The 24,138-nt window shown below is 35.6% G+C and overlaps 1 protein-coding gene across 1 annotated transcript in view; it reads right to left on the reverse strand.

The window, feature by feature from the left end:
• Positions 1 to 5,894: 5,894 nt before the first annotated feature.
• Positions 5,895 to 24,138, reverse strand: part of LOC105398545 (5-hydroxytryptamine receptor 1) — a 132,185-nt gene continuing 113,941 nt past the window's right edge. Inside the window, exons 3-5 of the mRNA XM_011570665.3 lie at positions 15,283 to 15,335; positions 8,527 to 9,940; positions 5,895 to 7,457 (exon numbers count right to left, since the gene is read on the reverse strand). Of these exons, the coding sequence (XP_011568967.3) occupies positions 6,708 to 7,457; positions 8,527 to 9,552 (1,776 nt within the window). The 5' untranslated portion in view covers positions 9,553 to 9,940; positions 15,283 to 15,335 and the 3' untranslated portion in view covers positions 5,895 to 6,707. The remainder of the gene's footprint in view (positions 7,458 to 8,526; positions 9,941 to 15,282; positions 15,336 to 24,138) is intronic.

A 24,138-nucleotide genomic window follows, 5' to 3' on the forward strand; every position in this document is an offset into this window, starting at 1 on the left:
TAAGAAGAAGCAAGAGGTGTTAAGGTAAGAGTCCACCTATATGGTATTGTACGCATCGGAGAAAACGGATTTTCATAAATGTATGGTGAAAAACGATGCCCGATTCCCGGCTGGGGCAGATATTTGTTTAAACACAGATACGAGTATTTGTTCTCGGGTCTTGGATGTGCCCGTAAAATGGCAATAGGCCCGCCCCCTATTACATTGGGACTAACATAACAATCTGGCGAAAAGTGGGTGCAGCAATGCACCTCTGCCTACCCCGCAAGGGAGTACATTAGTACAAGGCGTGAGTGCGTGTTTTTTTTTTTTTTTTTTAAAACGATGCTAGTCTATAATAACTAGTGCAAGCACAAGAACCGGCGTCCCAAGAGGAGAAAACAACAGATTATCTCTGCGTTCTCAATTAGCAATCGTTCGGCCATAACCAACCCCCGACCAACACGGAGTTACTGCGCAATAAATGTGTACTTCACAGGTCTTCGCCTCAGGTAATCACGCGGTGGAATGGCCTTCCAGAAACAAACGTTAGGAAGAAACTGTACCAGTACTGTGACTTGGATAAGGAAAGGGCGGGAGAAAATTTACAGGGCCACAAAATTTTATAGATTGATGAATTTAAACACGGGGAAATGATATCATGTATTATGTCATTATTTCGCATGTTCTATGTTATTAAAATTTGCCTACCAAATAAACTGCTCTATATAAAATTTCTTGTTCCAATTGACATCAGAATCTAGGTATAAAATTTACCAGAAATAGAGTCCAGGAAGCTTACCGTATCGCTAAGTTTTAACCTTGTGATTAAGCAAAACCTCTTTTTGATTCTCAAGTCACAATATTTTTAGTTCGGATAAATACAGGGTTGAATTTTATCAGTGATGTTACCGTTGATACGTTAGTGGTGATGCAGAACCCTGTATTTATAAGTGCCCTTACTGTTATAGTTATACTCTGTACCATTAATAAGAAGGCGATTTCAGTTCCAAATTGATATAGGGGCCCTTAGCCTTAGCCCGTAGACTCTATTGACTACTATAAAACAGTAACTGTTTAACAGTAAAACCTAATTACAGGACTGGTATTTGAAATTAACTGTAAAAGTGTGATTTATATGGTTATAAAATGTAAAAAAAATATAAACTACGCTGAGTGTGTGATAAGACTGAAATTTTACAGCTTTAATCGCAAGGATATAAGTCGGATAAAAATAAAATAGTTTCACTGTACGTAGCCATACAAAAAATGGCGGTGCGAACGGGACCTTATATTCTGTGGGTCCGATAAACTAGGATCACCACAGCTGTCAAAATTCTTATTTCATTATTCAAAGCAATTTCTTCTTTTATTAAGTGACTGCGAAGCGTTAATATAAACGTTAAACGTAGGTTGAAGTAACTGTTATTGCCAAATTTTGTAAATATGACAGGTCTCTCATCTTCGCGTAAGCCTCACAAAGATACGTGCCTATATTAAAGGGTAAGCGAAATTTAATATTAAATTCACGGGTAATACAGCCAACAGGCATAATGCAATGTCTTCTTCTTCTTAGCATGGCGGTTACAAACACTATAGATGGGCGAAGTTTAACCAGAATCATGAAAAATCGAGCTATTATAAGTTTAGCAACTGTGAGTTTTTCCGTGGCTTCAATGTAACAACCTATGGCCTGAAAAGTACCAGTATCAAAATTAGGCCTACTGTACCAAAACTATAGCATTTTTCCGTTTCATACTTGACTAGGGAAATCGTAAATGCCTTTAAACGTTAAAAAATATTTGAAAGTATATTATTAATTTGTATATGATTAATATATAATTAAGCCTATAAGTATATAATTAATTTGTAAAACCTCTGAAGCTGTCTGCGATAAAAATGAAATACTTACCTACTTAGGTAATGTTATGTACCTACTTACTTAGCCTGCACGTAACGTTAATTCACTTGAAGGCCCGGGTCTCCTATTTACGCCGTAGTTCGCGTCCAGCGTCACGCCGCGCCGTAGGCCGCGTCACAATGCTCACTATAGAAATGTACTGATTACTGATGCGGTCTCCCTTACACGCCGACGTTGGCGCGTAGACGCCGTAGGTAGGCCGTAGGACGTTGATCAAAACGTTTGTTTACGTCAAACGTCGGACGCCGCATATAGCATAAAATAGGAGACCCAGGCCTAACAGTATACCCGAAGTACACGAAGGATGCCTGGCTACCCATAGCACAGGGTATCCTAGTTTGGGAACCAGGAACCAAAATGTAAACCTACCTACTTATGGCAAATAAACGTTATTCATTCATTATTTTCAAAGTTACAAATTTATGAGCCTCTATTTGTCATGAACTCATGAATTTAGAATCGAACGAGGTTTTAACTTCGGTTAGAAATGGGTCAGGATAGGTTATTAATCTGACGCGCGAAGGGACACCTGTGTAAACGGATTACTGTGACGGGCGGGATTTAATCATAATTGATGAGTATGTTAAACGTATCTATGTAAAAATACGTATTTTTTATACGAAGATACCGGTAGGGGTGGTACAGTAGATATTATATTCTCACGAGCAATGTAAGAGTTCCAGTGAGAAAAGAACTAAAAACATAAACAGAAACAAACGAATTGAGAACCTCCTCCTTTTTTCGAAGTCGGTTAATTACTAATGAAACGGTAAAGGCTAGCTTGACTTTATGTCGCAATCTGCTATATTGAAGTAAGTAGGTATATTTAACAGCGCATCAGAATATTACCAATTAAAAATAAAAATATTGTAATGAAATTCAAAATTGAATTTTTGAAGAAAAAATATGTCAGTAGGTGTCGACATTTTGTAAATTGAACTTTTTTATTGCTTGTGAGTGTAGTTTACTACCCTCAGTAAACCAGTTTGAATCTTATGTGAGTATATGTGTATATACCTAGATATATCAGGTGTCTGTTCCATATTACAGGCTCTGCCTAATTTGGGGTCGGATGGCTGTGTGTAAGATATGTTAGTCTATGGATGTGGGGACACCCACATAGGTATGTTTTTATATTATTTATTACCAACGGACGAATCATATTCAGTATTCTTTGTAAAGAAATTCACACAAGTGCGTCCACTTCCTCGGTATTGCCGACGCCGTTTCTCTATACATTTATGATCATCCGTTTCGTCCGATACATATACGATACCGATATGTGGGCGCTTACTTTGAATATACCTTTACGCCTTTAAATATGTTATTGAACGATTATTTCACTGAAGCGACAGTTGGTCTTCACAGAGGGTAATGGTGTTATGTCATGCGTCGCGACCGTGTCATAGCGACCTTGACCTTTCCGCATTTCCATATCCATGACACAATAGGTAATGCTCCCTTACCACTACCGTTTGCGTGTAATTTTTCAGCTTGAAATGTTTATAAAGAGGTACAGGCAGAGATAATAATATGTACCGCCACCGCCAACGCAAAATCATTTATAAATACCAATGGCTGATTAAAATTAAACTGCGAGATCCTTTTTTATCTGTCTACCAATCTAATTGCTTATCTATATATCAGCTTCCTGCTTACAAAATTTCATTAAACTCTGTTCTGTAGTTTCTGCGTGAAAGAGTAACAAACTTTTTCGTTTATAGTATTTGTAGAATATAATATATGAAATACTCGTATTTCACTGCCAAGGCAATATCTTCAGCTGCCTGTAACACTTGGAGAGGACAAGTGGACACTTCGCCAATAGGAATCAAGATGTCAATAAAAAACGTTCTTTGGAAATCTATTTTTATTTCGTCGCCTTGAAGACCCTACAATAAGAAAAATACAGTGACGAAAAAGATTACGATTATTCATATTTTTTCGCTACTTATATTTAATTATTTCACAACAGTATAGGTTTGGATTCACTTTTGGTTTGATACACTTTTCACATGAACATTATTTTTAATAATATAAATTTAAATTAAACGAAAGAGGGTAGGTAGTTATATAAATCAGTGAGTACGAAGAAGTGTCAAACAATATGTTTACAGATGGCTCTGGCCCTGTAGCACGGGGCGCTAATAAGGCGTGACAAAAGTTTTCCGCCGCGCTCGCTCTTGACGCTGCGTGATGTGAGTGAGCGCGATGCAAAACTCTTGTCACGTCTTAAATGCGCCCCGTGCTAGCCCTTCTGCTAAACATTATTTTTTTCATGAATTATTATCTACTTTTTTGCTTTCGACTATTCTGACCTCACTGACCTCATTATTACAAGCATGGTGAACTTCAGCTAACTTCTCATTTTAAGTTTAACATAGACATAAGTTATCGGGGTTCTACTAATAAACGGACGTATTTTTATACAAAATGTTCAGGTTATTTTATTTAAGTTTAAATACAATTCGGTTAACACAAAAGTGAATAGGATTTTTAGTTTTTATTCTAATATGGTTGTTTAAAGTGATAGTTACTTACAAACAACATTAAAATTCAACCTTTTCATATATGTATATATATATTTTATCTCACTTAAGCCGCTTTTGGCTTCATGGTCTTTAAATTATGAACAGTTTTAACTCTGTAGTATAGAGTTTTATGTTTCAATATAACCATATTTTCTATAATATATATTTACACGTTAGTTTCTATTAAGAGTTAATTATTCGTAGGTACTTAATATAATTTACACAAGAAAATCCGTATTTACTATACAAAATTTATACATACAGACAAATTTATTTCGGTTTTTTAAGTGGTTAGTTCTCTTTTATTGAATAAATCGTATAAATACTACCTACTGTTTAAGAAAATAGAAACAGGTATTTCAATAGTTTTTTTTTATATTACATAGCAAATATTAGGGTCTTTTACACTGTAGTGGCGTGGAAAATATGCACTAAAACAAGAATTTTAACAAGTTAACATATTTAAGTAGTCCCAGTCAACTATATTTGTATATGATAGTAGTATTTTTTTATACGTAGAATTTTACAAGTGGTATTTACATTGTATTGGTTTATAACAAGCGCGAGATAAAAGTATCAAGATTGCACATTCAATACACACAATAATAGACATACTCACTATGGAAAGAAACTACATGAAAATATATTTTATGTTATTTTCAATTAAGTAATTAAAACATCAAATTGATCTGTCAATTATTTTTTCCAAGCGTAGTTTCCCCACACGGTTTACTGCATAATATTATTACAATTACCTCTTAATTTATTTTTTAAATATACCTAAATAGAGTTATGCATCAAATTGTATGATTTGAATTTAACACAATTAGCTATTTTTATTTACTAATATGCAAAATTAATATGAAATTTAATAATTATATTGAATCTGTTACGGAAATCGTTCGAAATTCCGAAGTCTGCTAAATTTTATAGATGTCAATTGGATGTTAACACCGGGATATTTCGTTTAATTTATGTGAATGTTTCCATTTTTACCTACATTATATTAATATGAAATTATAGTTTATATATACATACACTTTGATGCATTTTCTCACTTATTGTAGTCTTCATTCCCTTAAATATTTACATTGTTTTATGTACCTACCTATAGTTTCACTTTTATTTAGTGTGATATTTCACACATATCTGTAAATAATTTAAAATAATGACAAATAAAAAAAACTATTTTTTCTCAATCGCTTATGATATGCGTCTCAATGTATTTAATTTATTCCCCAAAACAATTGAATACGGTACGTTTCACGTAATACTTACCTAATACTGAAAGTAAAAAAAATAGTTGACTTTATAACGGAGACAGTAAAAAAATACAGTGCGACAAATTTTCTTGATACCCAAAGCGTTAACCGTAAAACATTATATTTATAACAAGTGGTCTATATCTACTATCACATGGATTCATCTTTCCCAGACTAAATACATATTTATAATTTATAATTATAATTTTACGTAAGTAGATAATTTAAATTATTTGTTCCGTAATGTACATTAAATGAGTAGCTCTGACACTTTACCCTTTATAACCTTTACAACAAATAAATATGTTTGGTAGACTACAGCTACAAAATGTATTAAAACGACACGTCCGAGTGAAATTAATTAAATATATCTAATTATTATTTTAAAATCCAACATTTTTAATCATACGTGATGGTTAGTTAGGCCTTACAAACTTTAACATCTTAAATTAAATATTTAAGAAATGAGTCACGATATTTTATAAAACTCTTTGGTCTTTACTGAAAGGGGACCGATCAACGCTCGAGATGCACAAAACCTTATAAATATAGGTACTACCGACGACGAATTCTGTACAAAATAAATATAATAAACTTTTCGGTTTTAACTGAAACACAAAAAATAACTGAAACGTAGATACGCCTCTATTTAATCAACTCCAAATAAGTTTAGGCTTTATTATTATACATACATTTAATTGTGTATTCGGTATATTAGTAGTTCTAGGAATATTCATCTGCACGAGGTATACTTATTACTATTCTATGACAGACGACATACCACAGATGAAAATGCTACTTATATTAAATATTAAATCTTACACGTTAATTATTTACTTACCTTAATTATTACCATATCTACACGATAAAGCAATGGACTAGTATTTACTGAAATTACACAATGCCCATTTTTGAAACAACAAGTTCGAATACTTGACTATAATAATATATCTACAAAATTCTTAATTAGATCACAGTATCCAGGTCTTTGATGTGGACCTCAGGCATTGACGATCATAGAAAACTTTCGGACGCTCTCGTCTCCTCCCTGTCTATGGCCGACACTATTTCGACTCCTTCGTCATAACTCTGCACCTTGGTGTGGTGGTTCACGCAGTAGTGCTGATCCGGGTCCCCGTACTGGCTATGGTAGAACTCCTCTCTCATCATGAGGTTCAGATTCGAGCATCTGAAGAACAGGATTTCTTGAAAGGGTTTTCTAAAGTCTCTATTCAAAGTGGCATAAATTATTGGGTTAAGTAGGCTGTTGATGTAACCTAACCACAGAAATAGGGCACTCACGGCGTCCGGGATTGTTCCCTCCGCGACAAAGGGCCGCACGAGCGCGAGTACAAAGAACGGCAGCCAGCAGAATACGAAAGCCGACATTATAATTCCGAGAGTCGTGGACGCTTTCCTTTCCTTCGCTAACTGGAAACGGAGTTTCTTTTGATGCGGCGATTGCGTCGTGGTCTGCAGTAAATCTTTCGCAAAGTGGTTTTTATGAGCGAAATTTGAAAGGGATGACCTAATTCTATGAGCTGTTGATTTGTGACTGCTTTCCGAGGAGAGGCGTCGTCTGCCGTCCTTGGATGGTGTTTTGACGTCATTTTGACCTAGATTTGAGGGGGTTCTGTTGATGGTGTGGATGGGTTTGGTTGGGGTCTTCGGTTGCTGCAGCATGGGGCACTGCGACTCGTTGGACTTGCGCTGACCGCTGGAGAAGCACCGCCCTATTGTGCCTTCAGTCTTGTCTGCACTACACTGTAACAAAAAATGCCTCATTAAAAAATATATTTTTTACCTACTTCACTGTTTCACAATGCTTGTGTAAAGTAAAAAATATGCGGTCATTCTCTAAAATTGGGTGAATGAGGAATTTGATATGATGACTTTTTTAATTATCATCATCACAAGTCCGTAGTTATCTACTGCTGGGCATAAGGTCTTAGATAATTTCGAAGGATATTCGACAGATGTACTCAAAACTCTAGCGCAATCATGATAAATGTTTTATTTATTTACCTACATACATAAAAATATCACACCATCCTGACTTTTGGAAAAAAAACCCTACTTTACTCACGAGCAATGGAAATGTTTCACCTGCTACTACCGTTCCATAAAACTTTTTCTTTGCTTGCGAGTGTATAAAGATACGCATAGATTGAGCCTCAGATGACTTACTAAATGCTGGGGACAAACTACCGTGATATGCCAATAATTAATGGACGTCAATCGTAGGTGTAATTTGATCAGTAAACAAATGATTGATGGTATATTTTTCATTTATTAATATCATCAATAGGGAATATGCATTTTTTAAATGTTCTTATTCAATAGGTTTACATAGCTTTAATTTAAGGTATTTTTAAGAAAGTTAAAAATTTATATCCGACTCGTGGACTATAAACGCCCAAAATTTTGTATGAAGAGGTGTGACGTCATCACCTTTGTTTCACGGTTCAGAATAATGACTCTCGCCACTCGCGCCGACGCTCAGTTCTATGGGTATAGACTATTCTGAGATTGACACATCGTCACATCCGCTCTAAGAAAATCCGTCACGTTTCAAAGATTTAAAGTTACCGAAGTTTTTTTGTACTTTTCAACAATTATTTATTCGCTTAAAAATTAATTATAATCAAAAATATTGATGGAGGCATAATTCTGAAATAACAAAGTTTATTAAAAATAATATTTGACCTTTATTTGAATCACGTGCATATTCCCTATTACCGTGGTAATTATTGGCATATCACGGAGGGGTGGCCCCGGAATAACCGAGATTGCGTAAATACGCAAGTCAGAACATAATGATTATAATACTTACAGTAGTGTTAGTACTAGCCGTAGACCCTCTGGCAGCGGGCGGCGGCGGTGGGTTGGCCCCCAGGAGCCTCGCCTCGGCCCCTCCTCCGTTCTTCACGTTGATCTCCAAGTAGCAGTGAGTCTCCAAGTGGGACTGCGCACGTCTCTCATCCTTCACTATCTTCCTGGCAGCACTGAATATCTTGTAATACACAACTATCATTACAGTCAAAGGCAAATAGAAGGACCCAAATGTCGCATAGATCTGGTAGCCCTGATTCTGAGAGACTGAACATGAGGTGTCAGATTTCTCATTGCCCAGTATGAGAACTGGTGGCAGAGAGATGAAGGCTGCTCCCATCCAGACAATGAACACACAGAACAACATCCGTCTAGGAGTTCTCTTCACGCCGTACTCTAAAGGTTTGGTTATGGCGTAATATCTGTCTACGGAGATCATGCACAAGTTGAGGATGCTCGCGGCACACGATAAAACATCACTGGACACCCAGAAGTCACATACTATAGGTCCGAACGGCCACGTCCCCAATATCTCGTATACCATAGCCACTGGCATTACCATCAGCGCTACACAGAGGTCACTCACTGCCAACGACACAATGAGGTAGTTGCTAGGTCTTCTCAGCTTCCGTACGAGGCAGACTGCGATGCAGACCAGTATGTTTCCGACTACGGTCCCGAAAATGACTATCATAAAAACGATTGCTAGAAGTATAGAAACGGTTGTCGAGTATCTCTGGTGCTTGATGTGGACGTTGGTTACTGTCAAGTTGTCGTCTAGAAGGGTCCAGTTGCCAGTTGTGTTCAGAGTTGAGTTGCTGGTTTCTGCATTCACGTATGCGCTGTCGTTTGGGTCGACTGAGGCGAATGCTAAATGCGACTGCAGCACTAAGGATACCAGTATGAGAAGACACGAAGGTAAAGCAACAAAGTTAGGCAGTGGACAGTGGGAGTTATGACTGTGAGTCGCCATACGAGTCCCGTACTTGGGCGATGATTCTTCGTACCGGTTTTCTAATAATACCATACATTGAATTTGCCTTTTCTGTATTGGTATTTGCTCAGCAATTATTGGTTCAAATTAAATTTAATTACAAATGTGGGTAACACTCAAGTCTGGAATATAACCTCGTGAAGCTTTCTCCTTAGCAAGTGGCTCGCTTGATTGCATTTATCGACGGCTTTTAATTGACATGTAGTCTGGATTCTCTTTCCAGTGCTGAGCATATCCATTGGAAGATGGCTTGGTGATTACGATTCTGTTCTTATTAGGAGGAGTTAAGGGTTGTTTTTGCTTGTTGTGCGGTTGGAGGGAGGCGTTTGTTTTATTGGTGGGGAAGGCTGCGAGGCTGCTACTTCAATATCCTTCCCTTGGATTGCTTCATTAGTGGGCTTGATTGAAGAAAAATTCAAATCTGAAAAGAAAAAAAGTATCTTAGAAGCTGCTGTGAAATATTTAATAAACATTGGAAGTCTTACGTAAATCTCGTGTATGTAAATATCTGCGTCGCTCGAGAAGCAATATTTATCATCTTCTTGTGTGTATATTAACGAAGGCCTGAATTTTGTTTTTAATATACCTACTTTATTTTACTTTAGTATCTATAACATTTATGTACATACTTAACTACTTTTACAAAAACGATTTTACATACTACAAAATTATGTATTAAAAGCTCTCTCTGTTCTCCAGTCGCTAATGGCTTTCGATTCCTTTTGTATTGCACCTATTCCTCTGCGAACGCCTGTTACCCTGGTACAATGCAATCCTGTATTTCTCTATTTAATATAGGAAATGCTAACCTACTTTCAGCGAACAGTTATTTTCTAATTATAGATATTTCTCTATTGCCTTTTGCTGCACGCCATGCATATTCCAGGGCGTAATGTAATTCGATAGAGGAAAATTTAACGCGCAGAACAATTATAATACAGGGTGCTCATACTGGACATCTTTTCCATCTCCAATAAAAATCTACGTTGGAATTTTGTAACCTACATATAGGTATTTCTTTTTACGTCCGGCGTCAACAATTTACGTGACAATTAACTAATCTGACTTGCTAATCCTTTCACCACGGTGATGACCGGTGTAGGAGATTTGCACCCTGTATATCGTACATGAACTAGATACATAAGCTTGTTTCTAACAGCTTTTTAACTCGTAACGAAAAAGAGAGTGTGAATATAACTATCCTTTCGGTGTAATAACTGTCTGTTTGTCTGTGAAAAAGTAGATAAATATATTACATTGTTTATTTTTATACAAGATGTATACAGTAGTACATTCAAATATGTGGTGATTAGGGTATTTAAGGTTTGATCAAGACTGTATTTAGCCATTTAGACATAAAAAGGTCATCATTTTAGTATCGTTGTCGCTAGTAACTTATAAATTTGCTAAGTATTTAGGACTTACTCACTACACATACAAATTAAGTATTACGGTACCGGTATAAGGTGAAAAAATCATCAACCTACATGACAACAATTACAGTATAGTGCCAATTTTACCAAGACCTCTGATGGTATACAAGAATCGTCGTACAAATACGTATTTTATTGGTCCGCTTAGATCAAGATAGACTGGTAATCGTCTAGCTAGCTACAAGACAATGATGGCTATCCCAGCCTATTTAAGGGGTGTATGACGTGAAATAGTGGCCATTTAAGAATTGTTATTGTTTTTACGACGACATTAAGTGATAAAACTGAGAGGTTATGTCCTAAAGAGTATGAATTGCATTGTCTATGTACAGCCCACACCTAATATAGTAAAGACAGTTTGTGATAAGATATTTTAATTGTATGCTATATTTTTGGGGACGCTTATTTCGAATACCGAAATTAACTAGACTACACATACTTTGATTGATAAATCTTTTTAACTTTTGTAATGTTTTTTTAGTGTTGAGAACGCAAGACAGAAGCTATACATTGCCTTTCAAAAGTAGGGGGTACTGCCACCTGACTAGTTGATTCCCATATCGAGTGTTATATATGGCAAATACCTTACTTATAGCACGCGGTAGTAAACCTGCAAACGAAGAACGATACCCGACCCTAGTGCAAAAATTCATGCACTCACGGGCAATGAAAATGTCCCAGTGAGAAAATGACCCAATTATACTCCTAAGCGGAAAAGGCTAGTTAAATGACGCCTTCTGCAATATTGAACTACATTTAAAAGCACACCAGAATATTACCAACTAAAATCGTAAACATTTTGTTCAAATTTTCTATTAAAAGCTTAAAATAATTGAGGTTATTTAGGAACGGAATTTTGTAAATGGAACTGTTTCATTGCCCGTGAGTGTATTTTCAAAATAATTTATAATTTTTGGTATCTTAAAACTAGATAACTTTACATCGTATCACTTCCTTGTGCTTAGTTGAGTCTTTATAGGAATCGGCTGGTGTATTTTGAAATATAAACAATGCTGGTAGATAACCGTTAGTATTCAGTTTGATAGTCATTGTCTCCTTTTGAGATACGATTGTGGTCTGCCCACAAACGGTTGACTTTGAGGTGGGCTTTTCCGATGATTTATCTTCAAAGTGGGTTCTGTCACATTTTATCAGGAGGCCGAGAATAATTTATTTTGATTTTAGTAAGATACTGTCGAATTTTGAGAAAGTTTATAGGTAGGTATTGCGTATTTTTGTTTTTGTTATAAATTCGAGAAGATAAATGTTAAAGTAAAACCTATTATAATTTAGTAATAGGCTAGTTACTAACTCGTATAAAGTTACAAGAGTTACAACACACTAATAGTTTTATATACATGGGGGACTCAGGTGCTTCTCTCCTTTCTGAGAAACTTCGCGACCAACTAAGTTATGAATTTTACTACACTTAATATAACAATGATAGTAGGTAGATAGTCTCATTCGAAAACAGAGAAATCGATGGACGTATCGAAAACGCCTGGAAGAGGTACTGGCCAATTTTGTCAATGATTGGGCAGAAGTTACACAGGATCGAAAGGTTTTGATGAAAGGGGAGACCTTTGCCTAGAAGTGGGGAAATATTTTAAGTAAGCTTTAAAAAAAAGACCATTTAGAAAATTCACAACTTAAATCAAACAATTAAATCGGTCTTGGCACAACACAACTAATTTCAGAACAGCCCTACTTTTGGATGGTGGAAAAATAACATATACATTTAGAAAGGTTAGGTTCAATTTTGTTGAAAGAATCAAATTGATCCATGTTACGTATCCCTCGCTAAAGTTTTAAATCGAGATTAATCGACCGAGCAGACGGCTTTGCCCCACCGATCGCGTCTTTCAGGTACCTAATTCCCTCAAGATTGATGTCAGAATTACCCTTTATTCGTATCAAGGCATACGGTCTACAGTTTTATGATAAATTAAATTCGTTCAGGAGCATAATGTACCTATCGCAAAATGCACCGCGGAGATTTTATTTTTGTTAGTATAATGCACCTATCGCAAAATGCACCCGTCTCAAAATGCACCTGTCGCAAAATGTACCTGTCGCAAAATGCACCTATCGCAAAATGTACCCTTCTTTAATATAATATACATGGCTTATTATGCAGACCGACACACCTACATATATGATATATTTTTGTTTAAAAAAAAATGCATGATTGAAATGTTTTACTTGGTGAACTTACTGTAGTTGCAAATATGTTATATTTTTGTTTTGAAAATGCATGATTGAAATGGTTTATTTGATAAACTTGGGTTATATATATTTTTGTTTTAAATAAATTGCATGATTGTTTTTTTTTATTTGATGTACTGAGGTTGAGAGTAAGTTTTTTTTATTATTATATGTTTTAGTTATTGCTTTTACTCGCTAATTACCATTTCCGTGGGTCTTCAATAATTCCTTTCTTAGTGCTCACTATGCTTACACTACCCAAGGTACCTACGTGCCAAGTCTCATGATTGTAGGTTGAGCTGCTTGGGCTGTGCGTTTCTTCTTTTATACATATAGATGTATTAATATAATATATTTATCTATATTTTTATATGTACCTAGTTAAATTATAATCTATTATCATGTATATTGCGATCAAGTTAGGTTTTTATATACGGGGTGTCCGTAAGTTAAAAACAAGCCGATAATGATATATCTCGTCATTCTAAGCAACTTCTGTTTGGGTTCTCCTCACCAATTGAGTTGGATTTATTACCTTTTACTATGGGGACTTTTTTTTCAGGAAATTTCGAAATTTTAATGAGAATAAAAGTTAAAAGTATAAAAATTATAATTACAACAGACAGGATCATATAATTATTATGTGAATGTAAAAAAAATATTTGTTTATATAAGGGTACATTTTGCGATAGGTGCATTTTGCGATGGGTGCATTTTGCGATGGGTGCATTTTGCGATAGGTGCATTTTGCGACAGGTGCATTATGCGACGTTATTTGCATAGGGTACATTTTGCGAATGGTACGTTTTGCGACTGAGCCATTATTATTGGGAACAAAAATAAGTCTTAAATTTACCATAACGTGACAGTCATCCGCGTTGTTTTATGGTCGTGGTACAATGTTCATTAATCAAGCTTAAAAATATAGTCAATTTTTTTTACAGACCAGTGTTTTTTCTTTAGTCTGAGGTCTTTAGCACATTTCCAACACGGGCAGAGTGAGATGGGTCGAGTAACGTGAATTACGTGGACCTATAGCAACGCAGTAATTAATATTCGGTCTGTTAAAATATAAATTGACCTTAGTAGTGTAGCATGGTACTTTCATTTGTAGAAAATACATAACTTCAAACAATAAAAAATGCAATCACTACTATTGAGGACTTGTTCAAAGTGCACAAATTGGACAATCAACAGAAAGCGGCGACAACAACAGTTTTTGGTAAAACTTTTAATGAACCAAACTTATTTAGGCTAAAATAACAAGCGAAGTTTATGATGAAGCATGAAATAAAAATATGGCCCAAATGACATTCCCGCGCTGGGAGTCTGGCACTTTCATATTTGATGGTGTTCATGATAGGTGATAAAATTCGCACGCGAATATTTTCCAGCTGATGTTAGTAGATTGGTTTACCGCCTTTTTATCTCTTGCCGCCATAAATAAATAAAATAAATAAGAGTGGTATTTTTAAAGCTCCGTAAAAAACTTTTCAACCTAGTGAAAATGAAAACAAGAATCTGTTTTTTTATTGTGAGTTTTCTTGTATTATTCACTCAATCCATATATATGATGTTGCAGTCATAAATCAACTGATAAAACATACTTGACTCCCGAAAAATCCAATTATAGGTAAGTAAATAGCGGAACTATTTATATAAAGCACTCGAATCCGTTAATACAATAACGATAACCGCTGGAGTACAAATTTAATTAAATATTCGATTATACTATCGTTCACGAATCGATAAGAGTTATCGAGATTATCCGATACGTGCTCTATTGGTTCGTTGAAGTGAAAGTTATAAGTAGACTAGCTGTACCCGCGAGCTTCGCTTCGCCTTAAAAAGATTCCGGGATAAAAAGTAGCCTATGTTATATCCCAGCGTCTAGACCATCTGTATACCAAATTTCATTTTAATCCGTTCAGTAGTTTTGGCGTGAAAGCGTAACAGACAGACACAGTTACTTTCGCATTTATAATATTTGTTAGGATTAGGATATAATACGGTGAAACCTGGATAAGTGAAATTTTAAGGGTCCTACATTTTTTTTCCACTCACAGAGTTATCCAATTTTTATAGATGTTCTTAAAACTATTAAATTAATTGATATCGTACTTACTATTAACTTTTTGCGTGTTCAGAATTTCAGTCAGGAATACAACTCCAGAAGATCTGAAACAAAAAATATACACAATTAAAAAAAAAACTCTAAGACACTTACTTATCTGTTTTTTTTGCGTTTATTAGGTAGTTGGTCTGAGGACATTTGGGAAAAACTATTTTGTATCCCTGATTTGTCACGGCAAAACAAAGCCCACGGAAAGAATCTTGTTTTTTCATTTCAAAGCTTCAGGCTATCAATATAATTTTATCGAGACATTTACCATTGCATAACATTACTTATGTAGATACGAATGTCGAAAATCTGCCGTGAAAAGCCGTTTTCTCGCAACATTTGACTCTAACATAAGCCTTACCACCTACGTAATAAGATGCAGTAGGAGCACATGTTTAATTCTGTACATGACTACCCTTCAGCAGGTCTAGTGTGTAATGAATTATGCATAAAGGTATGACACACCACACACCGGCGAGTAAAACATTATGTGCACGGAGAAAGAATCCTTTATTTTGTGGCGAAAATATAATGTTTCGACGTGATACTGAACTTTATGTTCTGCACACGCGTGTGAGAGATTGGATAGAAGCTTTATTTTTGTCCCATTTATACACATGAGTGTATAAATGGGACAAAAATAAAGCTTCTATGCCCCATGAGGGCAATGAAAAAGTTCCTCTCACAAAATGCCGACACCGAACGACCCCAATTATTTCAAACATTTAACTTAAAATTTGAAGAAAACATTATCGTTTTTAGTTGGTCATATCCTGATGCTCTGTTAAATGTACTTTAATGTTGCAGAAGGCGTCATTAAGCTAGCCTTTTCCGTTTAGGAGTAATTTGGTATTTTTCTCAGTGGAACTTTTTCATTGCCCGTAAGTGTAATACAACGTGCGGAATTCGAATTATTATATACCATCCGACCAGTGAGAAGTGGACCCGGACTACTTTATCGTTACACAAATTTTGCATTAACTCCCACTGTCCCATGTCCAGCAATGGCCAATAATTAATTATGTCGATTCTGAAGGCACAACAATTAAAATGGAAAAAGTAAAAAAAAAATGCAAGAGGAAGAGACATTTTCGGTTTTGCTTGTACTAAAAAGTGCCTACAGAACCGTCGTCATTCATACATAAAATTCTATTGGAACTCAGCACGAAAAAGATGAATACCGTATATACCGTATTAGTTATAACGCTACCGCTGCTATTAAACACAATTTAATTCGTTCCAAAAACAATGCAGCCTCATTTTGCATCATACAATTTCAGATTTAATACAGTGAAAACGTAAAGAAAAATCATCCTTGTAAATGAAATATTCCGGTGCGTAAATATCAGTTTTGACAGCACTAAATTAATTTTAAGGGCCTCAGAAATACCTAACCTTTCATATCATAAATCATAATAAATTACCCCATTATAAGTACAATACATGGCACGTGAGTACGTATACTCCCTTTAATATCGTGTACGTAACATATGAAAATAAATTAATTTTACACCTTTGCTTACATCAAACATGTTCGAGTAAATTAATTTCTTATTATACTAGTACCTACCCTGCTAAATGTTGTTGTTATTTCACAAATTACATTACCTACATACGTAGCTGGTTATTAAATTTGATTACTCTGGGCCGCAAATTTGGCATATATTAAGTTATTGCTCATTTATTTCGTCATTTAACAGCCAACTGCCGGTGGGGTCTTTAATCCCATATATAAAAAAGGCATTCGTTCAGACGTTAATAACTATAGACCTATAACTATATTGCCATGTATTGACAAGATAATCGAAAGATATCTTGGCAATGAAATAAACAAATTTCTTATTCATAATAGTCAAATCAATAAAAACCAATATGGCTTTCAGAAAAAACGGAGTACAACACAGCTGTTATCAAAGTTCACTAATGAGGTCAGCGAGTGCATGAACAATCGCGAGCATGTACTCGCTGTCTTCATTGACTTTAGTAAAGCTTTTGACACAATTAACTACGAAACATTATTTTTAAAGCTTCAACAAAATGGTATACAGGGTCCACTATTAAATTTATTTAAAAATTATCACACAAATAGGTTTACAACTGTAAAAATAGCTGGTGAATATAGCACAAGATATCCTACTGAGATGGGAGCCGCGCAGGGGTCCATAACTGGTCCCTTGGAGTACATTTTGTATGTAAACGACATGTGCAATATATTCTCTGAAGGTTCAGTGTATCAATTCGCGGACGACACATGCCTGTTGGTTGCTAACAAAGATGTAATAAAAGCGCAAGAACAAATGCAACATAACTATAATATACTATGTAAATGGGCACACGACGTTGGCTTAGTTATTAATTCACAGAAAACTAAACTATTACACATACATTCTCCGTACTTAAAATCACCATACACCCCCCTTATAAAGTCTCACACTCACCAATGTTTTCATGTAAACCATATAAATTGCATCTGTGATTCCTTAGAACTGACTAGACAACACATGTACTTAGGGTTGATAATCGACGAACACCTCAACTGGAGACCACATATTGATCATGTATGCAACAAGCTTAGAGCCTTTTTATCTAAAATATGTATACTTAAATATAAGATTCCGTTTAACGTACTTAGATTAATGTACTTATCATTAGCAGAATCCATTATAAGTTACGGCATAAGCAGTTATGGACGAACCTATAAAACCTATTTAGACAACATATATAGACTTCAAATTAGAATATTGAAACATATAGTTCCCAAATCAGCCAGAAAGAATCACATAAAAATCGAAAGCGACTTATTTAATTACTGTAAAATTTTAAATGTATTTAATTTGTTTAAGATGTCTATTATCTGTGAAGGATGTGATAAGATGGATTCACTGGTGAGACGGGAGCGACCAAAGCACTACTACCTACAACTACCTACTGATACACTTGAAAGTCTACTAATAAACAGGAATAAATGTAAAACTATAATGAAACAGTACTTTCTCTCAAATTGTAATTGTAATACCTAATTAGCTATTAGTACCTAACATTTATCAACATTAATTTTATATAGTCAACCATTATTAGTGTTTAATGCACAACTTCTGACTGCACTTGCCACACATAAACCCTGCGTGGTTTAAGCGGCAGGTTTTTGTTGTAAACTTTTATGTACCTATTTGTTTTTGGAAAATAAACGAAAAATAAATAAATAAAATAATCATAAACATAATCCTGTTATTATTAGGTATTTAATATTTACTTATTGCCAACTATGAAAGTGTTATATAAGTAGTTCCTAAAACTACGTATAACAGTGTCCTAAACATTATACCCTACGTACGGCATGGTAAAGTGTTATTTCTTAGGTGTAGCTTATTATATAATACATATTTCAAGTTTTTTAGGAATCTAGTTAATCTAAACATAGACCTAGAGTTTCTTAAATTGCGTTTCTAAGTCTGGGCATTTAAGTCCTAGGTATAAAATTGTGCCGTAAAAGTAAAAATAAATAATTTTCAGAATATAGCCATGGCTCGAATAGAAACAATTGTATATATCCAGGGGAGTACCAAACATGCCTGATATTTATTTTGTTTCCTGTTACTTCCTACACGTCATTATTTGCATAATTTCCATCTGAATATTCAGTGCCCGTCGCTTCATAATTATTGCTTACAATGGATGAGGTGTCAAAAACATGCCTAAAAGAAAATTTGTAATTTTCCACCGAAATAGACTGTTACTGACTGTTACATTATATTATGTTCCGTAAATCATGTTTTATGACATTTTCCAAGCGTTGTGATTGGTCAAATACTCACGGTTTATGTCTGCGTTAATTAATGTTGTGATAAAAAAAATAACAGCGTGCGTGATGAAATCCGCATGCGTCATGGATCGTACGCAAAAAAATAAAAATGCCTCGTTTCATTACCTTTTCAAGCAAATTTTTATTTTTATAACCTACCTCTATCTCAATACAAAGTAGATACCTAGAATATAGAAGTTAAGGTAATTTCCGCCAGAAACGGCCGTTTGTACATTAACTTCTACATTCCAGGGCCCTGAGTGCGAGTTTTTTTACCTATCGAGAAGTGAAATCGAAACGCAAATTTGTATGGCGCTGGAGGCAGGCCACCTAGCGGTAAGTAGCTGTACTAGCTCTGCGTAATTCGTTCCGTTCTAATACCCAGTATTGGTAGGTAGGTTCAAAAATTTGGAATTAACATGAAAAGGACGTGTTTGTAACGTGGCAGTTTTTGGAAAAACGCTTTCAATCGGACGTTATATATTTTTATATTGCGCTAATATTTGTAGATATCTGTCCCGGACGGGAATCGAACCCGGGGGCCTTCAACACTGCAGTCAGGGTCACTAACCACTACACTATTCGGTCGTCTAAAAAATAGACTATCGATACACTAAGCACTACGGTACGGCGGCGCGGCACTAACATGCGATGAGCTAACGTCCCTATACTCCGGAGAACAATGGTCCGCTGTCTGACAGATGCACCACACTCATCTCCTTCACAGAACACGCATTGTGCCGCCGAGAATTGTAAGAAACACTGCAGATTAAAAACCTTATGTAAAGAAATGAAACGTGTTGTGGTCGGTCGTAGGTATTATGCTTCATCATCTACAATTATGTAAATAGGTAACAGGTACTGAAGGTATGCGTTCATATATGGGTATCTTCGCAACGGACGCTCCGCATTCAGTATTCTTTGTATAGGAATTCACACAAGTGCGTCCACTTCATCGGCATTGTCGACGCCGTTTCTCCATACATTTTTGAAAATCTGTTTGATCAGATACCTACGATACCGATAGGTGGACGCTTACCTTATATCACCTCGAATAAAGCTACTCGCATAAATATAGATTGAACTGCGCTTACATGAAAGTTCGTTTGATTATAAATCGAATGTTTCATCATTATCATCTGTGTGTGTTCATATTCATATTTCTATCTAGACCTGGCTACCGGTAATGATAAATTGGCCTAGAAGAAAGCAGTTGCTTTTTTAAATAAAACATAAACTATATTCAAAAAACCTTGCAAGCGGGTACCTACTGTAGAAGTAAGCCAAAAGCCCTTATTGAACCACCTAAGTAGGTCACCGCAAGGTGTACAGAAAGGTTTCTTTTCTTCTATTAGCAAGCAGTTCGCAGCAAAAAATACTTATGTATTTTCTTCAAATTTTGCTGCTGACTTTTCAACCAACGTCAATGCCAGGGTGACAGAAAGAGATGATTTAAAATGCTAAGTGCCAATTTCTCCATAGTAGGTTAGAGCATAACCAGGGATTATTGCTTGACTTTTGACACAAATATGATTTGAGCTTAGCTCCAATTTCTCCATAGTCGGTTAGATCGTAACCAGGAAAGGTTGATCAATTATACATCATCTCCATATTAAATTATTGACAGATGTGTGAATAAAATATCTCGTAATATTAAACGTGATTGCACGACAGCTCTCGTTCGTTCGTTTTTTGTCAGTATAGAGTTACCCTCCTATCCTCAAATAGAAATATAACAACAAACAAAATTTTAGTGATGATTCTCAGTATATAGACCGTATATTTTATCACTGACGTTGTTCATACAAAAGCCAATGAAAACAAAATGGCAGCCAAACTAAAATAACCCGATTGGAACCGTTTAATTAAAAACTGGACTACAAACAGTCGTTCAGTGAATGATAATAAAATGTGTGATATTTTATATCATCGTTTGAATTCTCTTCTATAAAATACAGGGTGTTAGCAAAGTGTTACAGTAAGCCGTAAAACGCAGCTTGTGGATCTACGAATGATGAAAATTGATCAAAATGAGCAACTGGGTCACCCCCTTTCAGTTACTACACCACGTTTGCATCAACCTGTATGCATAATCGTGTAAAAGTGACGAGTGTCATTACGAAAGTGTCAAACAATTGTAATCCTACTCCCACATAGGCTGCGAAGAGCATTAATAATCCTGGCTTCTCTCTCTCTCTCTCAGCCTTCTGTAGTCCACTGTTGGACATAGGCCTCTCCTAACGATCGCCACCCCAAACGGTCACCCGCCATCTGCATCCAGCGGCTTCCCGCTACCTTCCGCAGATCATCAGACCAACGGGTTGGGGGGCGACCGACACGCCGTTTGCCGACACGGGGTCTCCACTCCAGAACCTTTCTACTCCAGCGGTCGTCGGCTCTGCGGGCTACGTGGCCAGCCCATTGCCACTTCAGCGTGCTAATCCTTTTGGCTATGTCGGTAACTTTAGTTCTCCTGCGGATTTCTTCAATCCTGGCTTAGATTAAAACTATACGGACAAGATGGAGTGTCAGTTCAAAAGAAACGTCTCGACAAAGAACATCCGCTTCTACCGCTGAGCTTTTATTTTGAACTAGCTGTTCCCGCGAGCTTCGCTTCGCCTTAAAAAGTTTTCCCGTGGGAATTCCTGGATAAAAAGTAGCCTATGTTCTTTCCCAGGGTCTAGACCATATGTATACCAAATTTCATTCAAATCCGTTCAGTAGTTTTGGCGTGAAAGAGTAACAGACAGTCAGACAGACAGACAGACACAGTTACTTTCGTATTTATAATATTAGTTAGGATAGGATTAGGTAGTTCGGTAAGAAGATATTAGGTATATGACTGTATTTATTTTATTGGTACAACGGTTGTCATTATTTTGAACATAGAACGGCTTGACGGTAAACAAAATGCGTACAGTCTTTTGCTTTGTTTTGTATGTCCACCATCTTGTTGGTATATTGTTAATCTAAGTCACGAAGAGTAAATTTATAATCTTGGGGATGGATAGTGTCACTCATTTGAAATTCAGTGCGACGCGTCAGGCGTGTCGGATTAGGCAACGATGTAACGATCTAGAAATTGGAGAAATAAGATGGATCTTTAAACAGTGGGGTCACTCTATATGACGAAAAAGGACGTCCACAGCCGAGACTCTATCTCATTGTATTAAACCTGCCGATCACACAACAACTATCGTTCTTTAGTTTTTCGACAATATGGAGTGACCCTCCGTTTGAGTTTGCTTTAAATTATAAGCTAGTTAAATTAAAGCTTCTACTTTAAGTCGCGTTTGAATACGTTTTCGATATTTTCGAGGGAATATTTACTTAAGTACCTAACCTGCTTTTTGACCTTTGACGGAAAAGGAGGGGTTTTATACATGAAACGTATTTTTAAAAGTTTTTTATTATATAAGTACTTACTTAACTCTTTATTGTACAAATATATTATAAGTACAAGGGGTGGACTTCGTGCTAAAATATTTTCTGCCATTGAACGCAGGAGGTACAGGAAAAAATTATGTAATAAAGTGTGCAAATTTTATGTCTGTATTTTTTATTACAATGAGAATCACTTTCAGGATGTTTTCTTTCACCCGTTACTGAACTATGATTTTAACACTAATGTAGGTATAATGCAAGTGTAAGTACTATATACGTACCTGCACTTGCGTTATACCTATGTATCAGATTTTTGGATACTTAAATAAAATTCAAAGATATAACGTAACTTATAAATACTTTGCATACTGATGTAGGTATATATTTTGAATTTAATAAATCCCGAATGCACTGACGCAAAACAAAGCAAACGCCAAAAAATATGCAAAAAAAAACCAGACGCCAGAATTTAATAAAAGAGATTGTATTCATTCGCACATTCGAAAAATATCATAATGAACGAAAAACATCATACCGAAACTGGCGAGCAAACGCGAGGAGAGCCCTTCAACGTACATTACTGACAGAACAAGCACTCCAGCCGACATGAAAGGATCGGGCCATACGTAACTGTCAATGTATAGCTATGCTTTTTTGTTTCACACACGGAAGTGTGTTAGTGTTATGGAGGTAGGGGTTTTGTTTATTTTATTTAGAATATAAAATAGAATTAGAATAGAGTACCTATACCATTTTTCTACTACTAATTTCTATGCAGTACTTAATAAATAAATGTCGGTCTTATATCTAACATTTCCCTTACTGGCCAGGTAGGAAAATTTTTTATTTTTTAAGTTACTTATATAAAAAAAAAACGTTTTAAAGTTTAAGTAGGTATTACTACATACTATCTAGGAATTATTATCAATATCTATAGATATATGTAGAAGTTATATTATGTCTCCGATAGAACTTATGCATTTTAACAAGCATGGCTAACTATAATGTTCCGCTTCCACGTATTAACTGTTCATACATAGTCCTCAGCATCAAGTGAATCTAATTTGAGGAAGCAATTTAACATAGAGATGACTTGCATCTTTTTATAAAACGCATTAAGGCCATTAAAATTTGCATAGCATTGCCAGTCACCGTCATTTTACAAGCATAAATCGTACTTACTCTTATTTTGTGGTGATCGCCGGGGCTTACAGTCTAGGACTAACCAGCGTCCTCAGTTGAAAGAAAATATGATATATAACTCTTATAATATTGCTATTGTGCAGGAACCTTGTCGAACTAATTTAGACGTGACGTAAAAAATCTGACGTAACTTATATGGATCTGACCATTTGACATGCGAGCGACGCACGCTGCTTATGGATTGTTAATTGCTAATTTTCGGTTGTGGTAACTGATGTGATTTGTTTTTTCACTTTCAGGTGACGTCATTATTACGTTTACATCTTCAAATAAACAAATCAACGTCCACACGATAGAGGTAGGTACAGTGCTCCAAAATTGATAATGCGCATAAAAATCTTTGACAGATCGGTTGTTTTTGATTATGTGACACATGATATTGACTCCTATTTCTTTCGAACAAGGTGCAAAATGCAAGTGTTTTTTTAAGGCTCTTACGATTTAATGATTCGGGTGTGAAGATCTGCATG

The sequence above is a fragment of the Plutella xylostella genome, chromosome 26 (genome assembly GCF_932276165.1).
Source record: "Plutella xylostella chromosome 26, ilPluXylo3.1, whole genome shotgun sequence".
NCBI classification, from domain to species: Eukaryota; Metazoa; Arthropoda; class Insecta; order Lepidoptera; family Plutellidae; genus Plutella; species Plutella xylostella.